This window comes from Ranitomeya variabilis, chromosome 6, assembly GCF_051348905.1.
Source record: "Ranitomeya variabilis isolate aRanVar5 chromosome 6, aRanVar5.hap1, whole genome shotgun sequence".
In the NCBI taxonomy this organism is placed as follows: domain Eukaryota; kingdom Metazoa; phylum Chordata; class Amphibia; order Anura; family Dendrobatidae; genus Ranitomeya; species Ranitomeya variabilis.
In genome coordinates, this window is record NC_135237.1 from 222,286,031 (window position 1) to 222,302,148 (window position 16,118).

Consider the following 16,118-nt stretch of genomic DNA (forward strand, 5'->3'; position numbering starts at 1 on the left):
ACCAGCGGAGATTAGTGAGCCTGGTTCAGACTACATTTCTGAAGGGTCCCTCAATTTAGAGGCGCCGTATTATCAGGAGTCAGTAGACAGCCTAATTGAGGCCGTCAACCAAACCCTGGGTATAGAGGACGAATCTTCCTTGACCTCTGGTCATAAGGTATCGTTCAAGAGGATCAAGCAGCCTCATAGGGTGTTTTCCACTCACCCTGAGTTTGAGGACTTAGTCCAACGTCACAGGGAGCGTCCGGACAGGCGTTTCTTGGGACACAAGGCTCTAAATGCAAGATACCCTTTCGCCCCTGAGCTGCGTAAGAAGTGGGCAGAATCCCCTTCGGTAGATCCACAGTTTTCTCGTTTGGCCTCTAACATGCTGCTATCCCTTCCCAACGGCTCCTCTTTTAGGGATCCAACTGATCGGCTCATAGAAAGTTTGGCTCGTTCAATTTTTGAGGCCTCAGGTTCAGCCCTCTCGCCCTCTTTTTTGCCGTGACTTGGGTAGCTAAGGCCATGATATCTTGGTCAGAATCTTTAACTAAGGCTCTACAGGAGAGGGACCTACCAGCGGAATTGACGGAGATGTCAAATCAGATAGCTCTAGCTGGGAGCTACCTGATCAATGCATCTTTGGATGCAGCGAACTGTGCGGCATTGGCTGCCGCAATCGCCATTAGAAGGGCTTTGGTTGAGAACTTGGCGGGCGGATTCTACCTCGAAAAAATCACTTACGACTCTCCTATTTCAGGGTGGTTGATTATTTGGGGAAAAACTGGATCTGCTCATCTGATACCAAAGCAATTTTCTCCCACAGCAAAAGATTAAACAACCTTTTCGTCGCCAGTTTCAGGCTCGTTTCAAGTCCTTTTGTAACACCAGGTGGACTTCAGTGTCAAACCCCGTTGGCCAAGGTCGACCTAATCAGGACAGAGATCATCAGATCTCCTACAGGGCCAACCCGTTGGGAAGAATGTGGTTCCAGCTGCCAAGATCAAGGGGATCTAGGTCCCATAGGTTTTCGGCCAAATGACTGGAGGCGGTCTCCGATCGCCACCGACAGAGAAGGCGGCTGTCTACTCTTGTTTCATCAGTCCTGTATCACGGTGGTTCACGACAGGTGGGTAAGAGAACTGGTGTCCTCAGGGTACAAGATAGTTTGTCAGCCATCCCCCATGCCGCTTCTTTCCCTCCTGCCTTCCCAGTTCAGAATCCCGGGTACAAGCCCTGTTCAGAACTATAGAATCCCTTCGGCTCCGCAGGGTCATCCCTCCAGTCCCGAATGAAGAGAGATTTCAGGGGTTCTATTCTAACCTGTTTATAGTTCCCAAAAAAGACGGAACTGTAAGGATCATTTTGGACCTGAAATGTTTAAACAGATTCGTCACTTTCAAATGGAATTTCTCCGGTCGGTCATTGCGGCAATGGAAAAGGGAGAATTCTTAGCTTCAATAGATATTCAAGATGCCTATCTTCACATTCCCATATTTCCTTCACATCAAAAATTTCTATGTTTTGCCGTAGGCAGCCTACATTTCCAGTTCACAGCCTTACCTTTCGGGCTGGCCACTGCACCCAGAGTGTTCACCAAGGTCATGGCAGCAGTGGTGTCCATCCTGCGTTCCCGGGCATAATCATCTTGCCATATCTAGACGACCTCCTTATCAAGGGGCCCTCTTTTCGGGCCTGCGAGGAAAATGTCAGCATTACTCTGGATACTCTTTCTCACCTAGGGTGGCTGGTGAATCTAAAGAAATCATCCCTGGTACCATCTCAGAAAATCTCTTTTCTAGGGATGATCTTCGATACCTCACAAGGTTTGACATTCCTGCCCCGATACAAGATCCTGACCCTCTGGCAAGAGGTGAGGGTCCTTCGCTGGCCGATCTACCATGCAATCCGGTTCTGCAGTGTCTTAGGAAGGATGGTGGCGGCAATAGAGGCAGTGCCATTTGCGCAACTCCATCTTCGTCCTCTCCAACATGCACTTTTGGCAGCATGGGACAAGAATCCGTGCTCTCTCAACCTCGGGTGCCGTCTGTCTCCCCCGGTCAGACAGGCTCTCGCATGGTGGTCAACGAGTCCTTCTCTACGACAGGGGAAGCCTTTTCCCCCAGCCCATTGGCTGGTAGTCACGACAGATGCCAGTCTTCTCGTTTGGGGAGCAGTGTTTTGCCACCACACAGCCCAGGGACGCTGGTCCTGCCGGGAGTCAACCCTTCCGATCAATCTTTTGGAGATTCGGGCGGTTCGGCTGGCTCTGGAGCATTTTCATCATCTTCTGCCAGGCCGCCCTGTCCGGATTCAATCGGACAATGCCACATTGGTTACATACATAAATCATCAAGGGGGTACCTGCAGCAGGGCGGCCATGCACGAGTTAAAACAGGTCCTCTACTGGGCCGAGAGGAATCACTCTGTGATTTCGGCAGTCCACATCCCGGGCGAGGAAAACTGGGCTGCGGATTTTCTCAGTCGTCAGGGCCTTGCACCTGGGGAGTGGTTTCTCCATCCCGAAGATTTGATGTCTTCTTGGATCTGATGGCTTCCGGGATGAATGCCAAAGTACCCAGGTTTGTCGCCCGGTATAGAGATCCACAGGCGATCGCCGTGGATGCTTTAGTTCTACCTTGGAACCAGTTTTGTCTCTCATATCTGTTTCCCCCTCTTGCACTGCTTCCGAAGGTAGTCAGGAAGGTCAAGACAGAGGGAGTCCCAGCAATCCTGGTCGCCCCAGATTGGCCTCGTCGGTCATGGTACACAGACCTAGTGCAGCTGCTTGCCGAGGTTCCTTGGCGGCTTCCAGAGCGCCCAGATCTACTGTCTCAGGGCCCGATCTACCACCAGAACTTAGGGGCCCTGTGTTTAACGACCTTGCCATTGAATCTTGGATTCTGACGCAGGCCAGGTTTTCCCAAAAGGTTGCCGCTACCATGATTAGTGCCCGGAAATCCGTCTTGGCATGTATTTATCATCACACCTGGAAGGTTTTCCTTTCATGGTGCAGAAAGCGTGGGCTTCCCCCACTACGCTTCTCCATCCCGAACATTCTTGCTTTTCTCCCAGCTGGCCTGGATTTGGGGCTTGCACCAAGTACTCTCAGAAGACAAATATCAGCCTTGTCGGTTCTTTATCAGCGCAGGATCGCTATCAGTTTACAGGTGCAAACTTTTCTACAGGGAGTCGCTCACATGGTACCGCCTTACAGGGCCCCCCTGGATGCTTGGGACCTTAACCTGGTCTTAAGTGCCTTGCAGGATGCTCCTTTTGAACCTCTTCAGGACGTCTCTTTGACTTGCCTTTCCTGGAAAGTCGTGTTCTTGGTGGCCATAACTTCCATTAGGTGGGTATCAGAGCTGGCGGCTCTATCGTGCCGGGCTCCGTTTCTACGGTTCCATCAGGATAAGGTTGTGCTCAGGCCAGCACCCTCTTTTTTTCCAAAGGTGGTTTTATAATTTCACATTAACGAGGACATTGTCTTACCTTTTTTTGCCTGGCGCCAACGCACCGTGTGGAAAAAGCTCTCCATACGCTAGACCTAGTGAGAGCGCTTAGGAGGTACATTTCATGGACGGCACCTTTTCGGCAGACTGATGCGCTGTTTGTACTCCTCGAGGGTCGCAGGAAGGGACTTGTTGCTTCAAGATCGACCTTGGCCAGGTGCATATGATCGGCTTTTCAGGAGACCTACCGCGTCAAGGGCATGGTCGATCAGGCTGGAATCAGAGCACACTCCACTCGGGCAGTGGGGGCTTCCTGGGCGCTTCGGCACCAGGCTTCGGCAGAACAGGTTTGCAAGGCAGCAACCTGGTCCAGTTTGCATACCTTTTCCAAACACTATAATATCCATACTCAGACTTCTGCAGATGCAAGTCTGGGTAGAAGGATTCTTCAAGCAGCGGTAGCGCACCTATAGGTGGCAAATGCCTGGATGTTATTCCGGTGAGTCAATTTCCCACCCAGGGACTGCTTTAGAACATCCCACAGTCCTGTGTCCCCCAATGAGACTAAGGAGAAGTAGGGATTTTTGTGTTACTCACCGTAAAATCCTTTTCTCCGAGACGCTCATTGGGGGACACAGCTCCCTCCCTGTTAGCCAGATGGCTCTTTTTTTTTTGTTTCATTTTTTTGTTTTTTGACTTTATCAGTCGGTGGGGTCGTTTCTAGACATGTTGTCTCTATATTAATGCTGACTTTTTTTGCTTGTTCTCCTACTGCTTTTTACACCAAACTGGGTTCGCTTTCGGCCAGTGTCAGGGTGTATACGACGGAGGAGGAGCTAAACTTTTTTTGTTTACTTAGTGTCAGCCTCCTGGCGGCAGTAGCATGCACCCACAGTCCTGTGTCCCCCAATGAGCGTCTCGGAGAAAAGGATTTTACGGTGAGTAACACAAAAATCCCTATTTTTCTGTTGTATGACTATCTGGATTAAAGGGATAATCATTCATATTTTGAAAATTGCAAATTTTTTTTTTACATTTTTGTCAAATTTCTGATAATTTTTTTATAAATGAACCCAAACATATTGACCTAAAATTACCATCCTCATAAATTGTAATGTACCACGCAAAAAAAAAAATCTCTGGGATTTGTTGAAGCGTTCCAGAATTATTACTACATAAAGTGACACTGGTCAGATTTTTTAAAATTTGGCCCAGTCACTAAGAGGTTTAAATACATCCAATTCTGGAAGTTACTATTTAAATTTGATTAACCCCTTAGTGACAGAGCCAATTTGCTGCTTAATGACCAAGCCAAGTTTTACAATTCTGACCACTGTCACGTTATGTGGTTATACCTCTGAAACGCTTAAATGGATCCGACTGATTCTGAGATTTTTCATGACATCATTGTACTTCATGTTAGTGGTAAAATTTCTTCGATATGACTTGCCTTTATTTATGAAAAAAAACGAAAATATGGTGAAAATTTCAGTTTTCAAACTTTGGATTTGTGTGCCCTTAAATCTGAGATTGGTGACACACAATAGTTAATAACTTTTCCCACATGTCTACTTTACATCAGCACAATTTTGGAAACAACATTTTTTAAAAGACATTATGAGGTTTAAAAGTTGACCATCGATTTCTAATTTTTCCAACAAAATTAACAAAACCATTTTTTTAGGGACCACCTCACATTTGAAGTGACTTTGGGGGGTAAATATGACAGAAAATACCCAAAAGTGACACCATTCTAAAAACTGCACCCCTCCTCAAGGTGCGAAAAACCACATTCAAGAAGTTTATTAACCCTTCTGGTGCTTTTAGAATTAAAGCAATGTAGAAGAAAAAAAAAATGAACATTTTACTTTTTTCACAAAAAATGTATTTTTTTTATTTTTATAAGGGTATCAGGAGACAATGGTCCACAAAATTTGTTGTTCAATTTCTCCTACGCCGATACCCCATATGTGGGGAAAAGCCAGTTTGGATGCATGGCAGGGCTCAGAAGGGAGCACTGTTTGACTTTTTTTAAATCAAAATTGGCTGGAATCAATGGTGGCGCCATGTCGCGTTTGGAGACCCCCTGATGTACCTAAACAGTGGAAACCCCCCAATTCTAACTCCAACCCTAACTCCAACATGCCCCTAACACTAATCCTAACCCTAACCACATATACCGTTAATAACGGTGATCGCAACATCTGGGTCGGTAAAACCAACCTGAATCATGTTCTCTGGGATTTCAGCTACCCTCTGAGAAATTCCGACTTTGGAGGGCGCTGTACACTTTTTCCACAGCGCCGTAAAAAAGCAGCGCTGTGGTTTAAGTACCCCTAATTGCCAACCGTTAAAAGGCGTATCGGCGGTCGTTAAAGGGGTTAAAATGAATTTTTGTTTGTGGGAAATCCCTTTTTAATGGCCAATTCAGACCCAAAAACATGATTCAGTATAGGTTGTTCTCAGTCTCGCAGATCTCACACTTGGATCCAGAATTTTCATGGATGTATAAATAGATCTATTCAACTCTATAAGTCTGTGTGTTGTCCAAGAAAATATCGGCGAGCACAAACGTGTCACATGGATGTGTGAATGCAGTGAATTAGATGTGCTGCTCTTTTGTTTTTCATAATTATTGTACACTGAAAGAATTCAGTTAATTTTCTTCTGCAACTGGCTGTGCAGTAATTCATTGTTCACTTAAATTTGCATGTGTTTTCTTCCACAGGATGATTGGCTTAGGAAGAATTATCTTAAAGATTTCAAGCATCATTTTATGAAGCATTTTCCATACACCGTACATGATTCTTTAGAAGAAAGGAAAAAAATCAAGAAAGGGTAATTAGTGTAAAAGAAACAAGTTGTGATCTTGAAGATATTTAGGAAAGTTACCTATAGGTGGTGATATGTGCTTTTTTATTGAATTTTAGGGATATGGATTTGTATGTTATGAGATACAAGCAACGTATCCTTCGAACTCACAAGTTTTATCAAAACCTTTGTATAAAATTTAAATATACTCTCTTTAAAATACCAAAAACCCCAGTGTGCATGATATATAGCATAAATAGACTAAACAGAGTAGTACTGCCAGTAAGTAATTTGGCAAAAATCACAATATACTAGTCTTCTCCCCAGAGTAGAACAATTCATTAACTAAATAAGTTGATAGAGCATGGGGAATTGTAGGGACATCGGTAAAGGAAAAATATGTGGAACAATACCTCTGAGACTTAATTTGCCGATCAAACAAATCTGTTCCCTACGTTACTGCAGAGTTTGGCACCCTAGTCTGTGATATGTGCCCTCGCTCACCGACTGATGTCCCTAATAATAAAATCCCTAGGTATTACCTTCTAATATATAAAAAATACACAATGATCATAAATAAGGATTGTAGTTATCTTGTGCTTCAGATGTCCCCTTGTATTTAAAACCCCTTACCGACCTCCACCGTACTATTACTGCGGAGGTCGGATCCCCTGCTTTGATGTGGGCTCCGGCGGTGAGCCCGCATCAAAGCCGGGTCATGTCAGCTGTTTTGAACAGCTGACATGTGCCTGCAATAGCGGCGGATGGAATCGCGATTCACCCGCCGCCATTAACTAGTTAAATGCCGCTGTCAAACGCTGGGCCGGAAATGAGCGCATCGCCGACCCCGTCACATGATCGGGGGTCAGCGATTCGTCGGCATAGCAACCAGACGTCTCCCAGAGACCTCTATGCTTGTTGATGAAGTATTGCTGTGAGCGCCACCCTCTGGACGGCGCTCATAGCAATGCAGTAAATCTATTACATAGGGGCGATCTGACGATCGCTCCTATTTAGCAGAGCCGATCGATTTGTGCCAGCTTCTAGCCTCCCATGGAGGCTATTGAAGCATGGCAAAAGTAAAAAAAAAAAAAAAAAAAAAAAGTAAAAAAAAAATACGAAAAAAATATACAAGTTTAAATTACCCCACTTTTGCCCCATTCAAAATAAAACAATAAAAAAACCCACAAACCTACACATATTTGGTATCGCCGCGTTCAGAATCGCTCGATCCATTAAAAAAAAAAGGATTAACCTGATCGCTAAACGGCATAGCGAGAAAAAAATTAGAAACGCCAGAATTAAGGTTTTTTTTGGTCGCCACGCCATTGCATTGAAATGTAATAATGGGTGATCAAGAGGATGTATCTGCACCAAAATGGTATAATTAAAAATGTCAGCTCGGCACGCTACGGGTATTGGAAAATGGCACAACTTTTTTTTTTTTTTTTTTTTTTAAGCAAAGTTTGGAATTTTTTTTTTACCACTTAGATAAAACATAATCTAGACATGTTTGGTGTCTATGAACTCGTAATGACCTGGAGAATCAAAATGGCAGGTTAGTTTTAGCATCTAGTGAACCTGGCAAAAAAGTGTGAGATTGCACTTTTTTTGCAATTACATCGCACTTGTATACCGGTTTCTAGTACACGACATGCTAAAACCAATGATGTCGTTCAAAAGTACAACTTGTCCCGCAAAAAACTCGCCCTCAAATGGCCATATTGATGGAAAAATAAAAAAGTTATGGCTCTGGGAAGGAGGGGAGCACAAAACGAAAACGCAAAACCGAAAAAGGGCAAGGTCTTGAAGGGGTTAATGGAGACAGAACCTTAGTCTGTCCATCACTAAGATTCCAATCTCAGTCTCAACACTTTTGCCCCATACATATTTAGGGTTCTTAAGGAGACACAGATCTTCATTCTGGCACAAAAATCATGCAAAAATGGAAAAAGTGGCTTATTTAATACTTAGTACTACACCTATAATAGCCGCATAGCAGTTTCCCCCACCAACTGACTATATAGTCCATGCAAAACAGAAAACTGCACAAATTGTTTTTCTTCATAATTTGTCCAATAATATTTCATCCAGTATGTATACAAGTAATAGAAATAACTCTGCAGTATATTCACCGCTGAACAAATCATCCAGACTGCGGTATGAACTTGAACAAGCTTCCGACTTGCAGACAGATCCTGGGTGTGGGTGATCCATATGCAAACATGGGCTTCTATAGATTGAGCAGGAGAGCAGAGACACTGACCAAGGATTAACCCTTTACGTGCTTCACAGGAACTGAAGCGTTGTGGAGGGAAAAAATTACCATTTAACTTTTTTTTTTTTTTTTTTTTTTTTACACAAACATGTAAAATGTTTCAGAACCAATTTTTTTTTTTTTGTTTTCATAAGTGTAAAAAGAGAAAATGAACCCCAAAATTAGTTGTGCCATTTCTCCTGAATACGCCAATACCCCATATGTGGGGGTAAACCACTGAGCGCATGGCAGTGCTCGGAAGGGAAGGAGCACTGTATTGCTTTTTCAACGCAGAATTGGCTGGAATTGAGATCGGACGCCATGTCGCGTTTGGAGAGCCCCTGATGTGCGTAAACAGTGGAAAAACCCCACAAGTGGCTCCATTTTGGAAACTAGACCCCCCCACATTTGTCCTGAGTACGCCGATACCCCATATGTGGAGGGGGGGGCACTGTTTGGGCACACATCGTGGCTCAGAAGGGAAGTAGTGATGGTTTAAAATGCAGACTTTGATGGAATGGTCTGCGGGCGTCATGTTGCGTTTGTAGAGCCCCTGATGTACCTAAACAGTAGAAACCCCCCACAAGTGACTCCATTTTGGAAACTAAACCCCCCAAGGAGCTTATCTAGATATGTGGTGAGCACTATGAACCCCCAAGTGCTTCACAGAAGTTTATAACATAGAGCCGTGAAAATAAAAAATCATATTTTTTCCACAAAAATGATCTTTTCACCCCCAAATATGCTGATGCCCCATATGTGGGGGTAAATCACTGTTTGGGCGCATGGCAGAGCTCAGAATGGAGGGAGCCCCATTTGACTTTTTGAACGCAAAATTGGCTGGAATCAGTGGTGGAGCCATGTTGTGTTTCGATAACCTCTGATGTACCTAAACAGTGGAAAACCCCCAAATTCTTACTGCAACCCTAACCCCAACACACCTCTAACCCTAATCCCAACCATAAACCTAACCCTAATCCCAGCCCTAATCCCAATACACCCCTAACCTTAATGCCAACCCTAACCATAATCCTAATCCCAAACCTAGCCCTAACCCAAACTTTAGCCCAACTGTAACCCTAATTGGAAAATGGAAATAAATAAGTTATCTTTATTTTATTATTTTTTCCTAACTAAGGGGGTGATAAAGGGGGGTATTTATTATTTGTGCCATCACATCGGAGGACAGAGAAATTTAAATGGGAAATTGCGCTTTTTTTATTATTTTGCGGTCACCGGTTAATTACTGGCAATTGCAGCCCGAGGGTCGGTAAAAACAGACCCGAATCATGTTCTCTGGGGTCTCGGCTACCCCCGGCAACAGAGACCACAGAGAAAATACGATTCTATGGGCGCTATACACTTTTTCCACAGCGCCGTTAATTAACAGCGCTGTGGTTTAAGTACCCTTAACTACCGCCGTTAAAGGGCGTATCGGCGGTCGTTAAGGGGTTAAATTGCAGATTACTGATGTAGCTGAGATTACAGTCTGTTAATATTCTCTCCCTACAGGCAGATTGGAGGAGGAGAGCGGTGGCTGCAGGGGAAATGACAGGCTGCAAGGAGTAGGAGAGAGATACTGTCATTTATCTCCCCATTTAACTCCTTGACGATTGCTGATATGCCTTTTAACTGTGGCAATTAACCCCTTTCTGACATTGGACGTAATATTCCGTCCATGTGACCTGGGCCTATTTGACCATGGACTGAATATTACATCATTGTGAAAGCCCGCTCTCACGTGTGGTGCGCAGGCGATCGCCGCCGGGTACCAGCTGATTCTGACAGCTGAGACCTGGCTCCCGGCACGTTAACCCCTGAAACACTGCGATCGAACAGAAACGCAGCATTCCGGAAGCCGACACAAAGCGAACAGCCCCTCTGCCTTTGGATCGAAGACCCTGCAGCGTGACGCGGGGGCCTGATTGTTGCCATGGAAACGCAATGTCGTCATGATGACATCCGGGTCACCAGAGCTAGGAAACTTGCTGATCATGTGCAGTGCATGATCAGCAAGTCTCTCTGTCCGTGCTGAGCTGACAGTTTCTATAGCATGCAGATGTTGCTTCATCTATATGCTATAGAAGCTATCACCCTGCAAAAAATGATTGTCCCATAGTGGGTCAAAGTAAAAAAGTTAGAAAAAAGAAAAAACATTTTTTTAATCAAATAATTGTAAAAATATTAACCCCTTTCTGCCATTGGACGTACTGTTCCGTCCATGTGGGGTGGGCCCTACTTCCCAAGGACGGAATAGTACGTCCAGCACGATCAGCCGCGCTCTCGGGGGGAGCGCGGCCGATCGCAGCCGGGTGTCAGCTGACTTATCGCAGCTGACATCCGGCACTATGTGGCAGGAGCGGTCACGGACCGCCCCCGGCACATTAACCCCCGACACACTGCGATCAAACATGATCGCAGTGTTCCGGCGGTATAGGGAAGCATCTCGCAGGGAGGGGGCTCCCTGCGTGCTTCCCTGAGACGATCGGTACAAGGCGATGTGCTCACCTTGTACCGAGCGTCTCCTACCTGCAAGCCCGGATCCAAAATGGCCACGGGGCTACTTCCGGGTCCTGCAGGGAGGTGGCTTCACTGCGCCTGCTCAGAGCAGGCGCCGGAAAGCCTCCAGCTGTGCACGTCAGATCGCTGATCTGACACAGTGCACAGCAAAGTGTCAGATCAGCGATCTGTCACTTTACTGTGATGCCCCCCCCCCCGGGGCAAAGTAAAAAAGTAAAAAAAAATTTACATGTGTTAAAAAAAAAAAAAAATAAAAAAAAAAAAAAAAATAAATCCTTAATAATAATAATAAAAATATTGTTCCAATAAATACATTCCTTTATCTAAATAAAAAACAATAAAAGTACACATATTTAGTATCGCTGCGTCCGTAACGACCCGACCTATAAAACTGTCCCACTAGTTAACCCCTTCAGTGAACACCGTAAAAAAAGGCAAAAAAACAACGCTTTATTATCATACCGCCGAACAAAAAGCAAGCGATAAAAAGACGGAAATAAATAACCATGGTACCGCTGAAAACGTCATCTTGTCCCGCAAAAAACAAGCCACCATACAGCATCATCAGCGAAAAACTAAAAGTTATAGTCCTCAGAATAAAGCGATGCAAAAATAATTATTTTTTCTATAAAATTGTTTTTATCGTATAAAAGCGCCAAAACATAAAAAATGATATAAATGAGGTATCGCTGTAATCGTACTGACCTGAAGAATAAAACTGCCTCATCCATTTTACCAAACGTGGAACGGTATAAACGCCCCCCCAAAAGAAATTAATGAATAGCTGTTTTTTGTCATTCTGCCTCACAAAATTCGGAAAAAAAGCGATCAAAAAATGTCACGTGCTCGAAAATTTTACTAATAAAAACGTCAACTCGTCCCGCAAAAAACAAGACCTCACATGACTCTGTGGACCAAAATATGGAAAAATTATAGCTCTCAAAATGTGATAACGCAAAAAACTTTTTTTGCAATAAAAAGCGTCTTTTAGTGTGTAACGGCTGCCAATCAGAAATCCGCTAGAAAACCCGCTATAAATAGTAAATCAAACCCCCTTCATCACCCCCTTAGTTAGGGAAAAATTAAAAAATTTTAAAAATGTATTTATTTCCATTTCCCCATTAGGGTTTGGGCTAGGGTTAGGGTTGGGGCTAGGGTTAGGGCTACAATTAGGGTTGGGGCTAAAGTTAGGGTTAGGGTTTGGATTACATTTACGGTTGGGATTAGGGTTGGTATTAGGGTTAGGGGTGTGTCAGGGTTAGGGGTGTGGTTAGGGTTACCATTGAGATTAGGGCTAGGGGTGTGTTTGGATTAGGGTTTCAGTTATAATTGGGGGGTTTCCACTGTTTAGGCACATCAGCGGCTCTCCAAACGCGACATGGCGTCCGATCTTAATTCCAGCCAATTCTGTGTTGAAAAAATAAAACAGTGCTCCTTCCCTTCCGAGCTCTCCCTTGCGCCCAAACAGGGGTTTACCCCAACATATGGGGTATCAGCGTACTCAGGACACATTGCACAACAACTTTTGGGGTCCAATTTCTCCTGTTACCCTTTGGAAAATAAAAAAAACTGGGGGCTAAAAATTTTTGTGGAAATTTTTTTTTTTAATTTATTTTCACGGCTCTGCGTTATAAAGTGTAGTGAAACACTTGGGGGTTCAAAGCGCTCACAACACATCTAGATGAGTTCCTTAGGGGGTCTACTTTCCAAAATGGTGTCACTTTTGGGGGGTTTCAATGTTTAGGCACCTCAGTGGCTCTCCAAACGCAACATGGCATCCCATCTCAATTCCAGTCAATTTTGCATTGAAAAGTCAAATGGCGCTCCTTCCCTTCCGAGCTCTGTCATGTGCCCAAACAGTGGTTTACCCCCACATATGGGGTATCAGCGTATTCAGGACAAATTGGACAACAACTCTTGGGGTCCAATTTCTTCTCTTACCCTTGGGGAAATAAAAAATTGGGGGTGAAAAGATAATTTTTGTGAAAAAATATGATTTTTTATGTTTACTGCTCTGCATTATAAATTTCTGTGAATCACTTAATGGGTCTAAGTGCTCACCACACATCTAGAGGAGTTCCTTAGGGGGGGTCTACTTTCCAAAATGGTGTCACTTGTGGGGGGTTTCAATGTTTAGGCACCTCAGTGGCTCTGCAAACGCAACATGGCATCCCATCTCAATTCCAGTCAATTTTGCATTGAAAAGTCAAATGGCGCTCCTTCGCTTCCGAGCTCTGCCATGCCCCCAAACAGTGGTTTACCCCCACATATGGGGTATCGGCGTACTCAGGACAAATTGTACAACAACTTTTGGAGTCCATTTTCTCCTGTTACCCTTGGTAAAATAAAACAAATTGGAGCTGAATACATTTTTTGTGTAAAAAAAAGTTAAATGTTCATTATTATTTAAACGTTCCAAAAATTCCTGTGAAACACCTGAAGGGTTAATAAACTTCTTGAATGTGGTTTTGAGCACCTTGAGGGGTGCAGTTTTTAGAATGGTGTCACACTTGGTTATTTTCTATCATATAGACCCCTCAAAGTGACTTCAAATGAGAAGTTGTTCCTTAAAACAAATGGTGTTGTAAAAATGAGAAATTGCTGATCAACTTTTAACCCTTATAACTCCCTATCAAAGAAATTTTGGTTCCAAAATTGTGCTGATGTAAAGTAGACATGTGGGAAATGTTACTTAAGTATTTTGTGTGGCATATCTCTGTGATTTAATTGCATAAAAATTCAAAGTTGGAAAATTGAGAAATTTTCGACAGATTTCCGTTTTTTTCACAAATAATCACAGGTAATATCAAAGAAATTTTATCACTATCATGAAGTACAATATGTCACGAGAAAACAGTGTCAGAATCACCGGGATCCGTTGAAGCGCTCCAGAGTTATAACCTCATAAAGGGACAGTGGTCAGAATTGTAAAAACTGGCCCTGTCATTAACGTGCAAACCACCCTTGGGGGTAAAGGGGCTGAAAAATAAAAACAAAAATAACAATAAAAAAATCAATATATATTCTCTCTAAATAAGTATTTGAAAAAACAATTGCAGCTGCGGATCCGCAGCAGTTTTCCATGTAGGTTACAGTACAATGTAACCCAATGGAAAACAAAACCCGCTGTGCCGCCGACCCTTTTTTCCCCAGGAAAATCCGTGCGGATTTGCCTGCGGAAAAAAGAAGTACCACGTCAATTCTTTCTGCGGATTCCGCTGCGTGTTTCCAGCAGCACCAATAGGAAACTGCAGTTGGAAACCCGCAGTGGAATCCGCAGTAGAAAAAGGATCAAAAACCGCAGGGAAAAGCACCGCGGATTTCACTGCGGATTTTACCAAAAAAGGACCTGAAAAATCCGCAGTGAAAAAAGGATCGTGTGAACGTAGCCTAAAACTGCCTTGTCAATTTTTTTCCACAGACGGAACGAAATAAACACCCCCCCCCCCCCAATAAAAAAAAAAAAAAGAAATTCATGAATTGCTGGTTTTTGTTCATTCTCCCAAAAATCGGAATAGAAAGCGATCAAGAAATGTCCATCTACGTGTGTTACGCATATGCACGTGTGCGGGACATTTTGTGGCCCGTGCTGACATTAAACAAAACAGACATGTCAGTGTGTTTTGCCCACGAACACACAGTTCCTGGAAACACACGGACATGTGCACTGACCCATTCACTTGAATAGGCAATTATTGCGCCTTTCTGTTTCCTCTTGAGTCTCTCAGTATGGGGTATTGCCATGTTCAGTAGAAATTGTGGGACAAATTTTTGTTCCATTTTTACCCACTTGTGTTATGTGAGAATGTAAAATCTTTGGCTAAAGCAACATTTTGGTGGTAACAATGTAGTTATATTGTCTTCACTGCCCAATGGTATAAAATTCTGTGACACACCAATGGTGTCAATATGATCACTGCACCCCTAGATGAATTCACTGAGCGGTGTAGTATGTAAAATAGGGTCACTTATGGGGGGTTCTGTTTTTCTGGTACCTCATGCTCATTTTTTTTTTTTTTTTTAAACATTCCAAAAATTTCTGTGAAGCACCTGAAGGGATAATAAACTTTTTTTGAATGTGGTTTTAAGCACTTTGAGAGTTGCGGTTTTTAAAATGGTGTCACTTTTTGGTATTTTCGATCATATAGACCCCTCAAAGTGACTTCAAATGTGACGTGGTCCCTAAAAAAAAAAAAAAATTATGTTGTAAAAATAAGAAATCACTGTTTAAATTTTAACCCCTATAACTTCCTAACAAAATAAATACATTTTGGTTCCAAAATTGTGATATAAAGTAGGCATGTGGGATATTTTACTTATCAAGTATTTTGTGTGACATCTGTGATTTAAGGGCATAAATATTCAAAGTTGGAAAATCGGGAAATTTTCAAAATTTTTGCCACATTTCCATTTTTTTTCACAGACGCTAGTAACATTGTTAGCAAGGCCGAAAAAAAACATTTGCTATCCAGTTCAGCCTATATTCCGTCAGAGTAAATCCCCAGATCTACGTCCTTATAAAGAACCTAATAACTGTGAAATGCAATATTGTTACGCTCCAGGCCTCTATTGAACCTCTCGACTGAGTTCCCATCACCACCTCCTGAGGCAAGGAATTACAGATTCTTACTGCCCTAACAGTAAAGAATCCTCTTCTATGTTGGTGGCAAAACCTCTCCTCCAGATGCAGAGAATGCCCCCTTGTGACCATCACCTTTCTTGGTATAAACAGATCCTCGGAGAGATATTTGTATTGTCCCCTTATAAACTGATGCATGGTTATTAGATCACCCCTCAGTAGTCTTTTTTTTTTCTAAACTAAATAATCCTAATTTTGCTAATCTCTCTGGGTATTGTATTTCCCCTATCCCCTTTATTAATTTTGTTGCCCTCATTTACTCGCTCTTGTTCCATTATATTCTTACTGAGCACCGGTGCCCAAAACTGTACACTGTACTCCATGTGCGGTCTAACCAGGTATTTGTCCAGAGGCAGTACTCACCATGTGTATCCAGACCTCTTTTAATGCACCCCATGATACTGTTTGCCTTGGCAGCCGCTGCCTGGAACTGGCTGCTCCAGGTACATTTATCAAT

The 16,118-nt window shown here is 43.3% G+C and overlaps 1 protein-coding gene across 3 annotated transcripts in view; it reads left to right on the forward strand.

The window, feature by feature from the left end:
- The window catches only part of TEX10 (testis expressed 10), a 1,074,503-nt gene that overhangs the window by 112,373 nt on the left and 946,012 nt on the right, over positions 1-16,118 (forward strand). For 2 of the 3 annotated variants that reach the window (XM_077269470.1, XM_077269471.1), the window contains exon 4: positions 6,163-6,272. The exons of the other annotated variant lie outside the window; for it this stretch is intronic. In XM_077269470.1, coding sequence (XP_077125585.1) covers positions 6,163-6,272 — 110 coding nt within the window. The remainder of the gene's footprint in view (positions 1-6,162; positions 6,273-16,118) is intronic. 3 annotated transcript variants of the gene reach the window in all.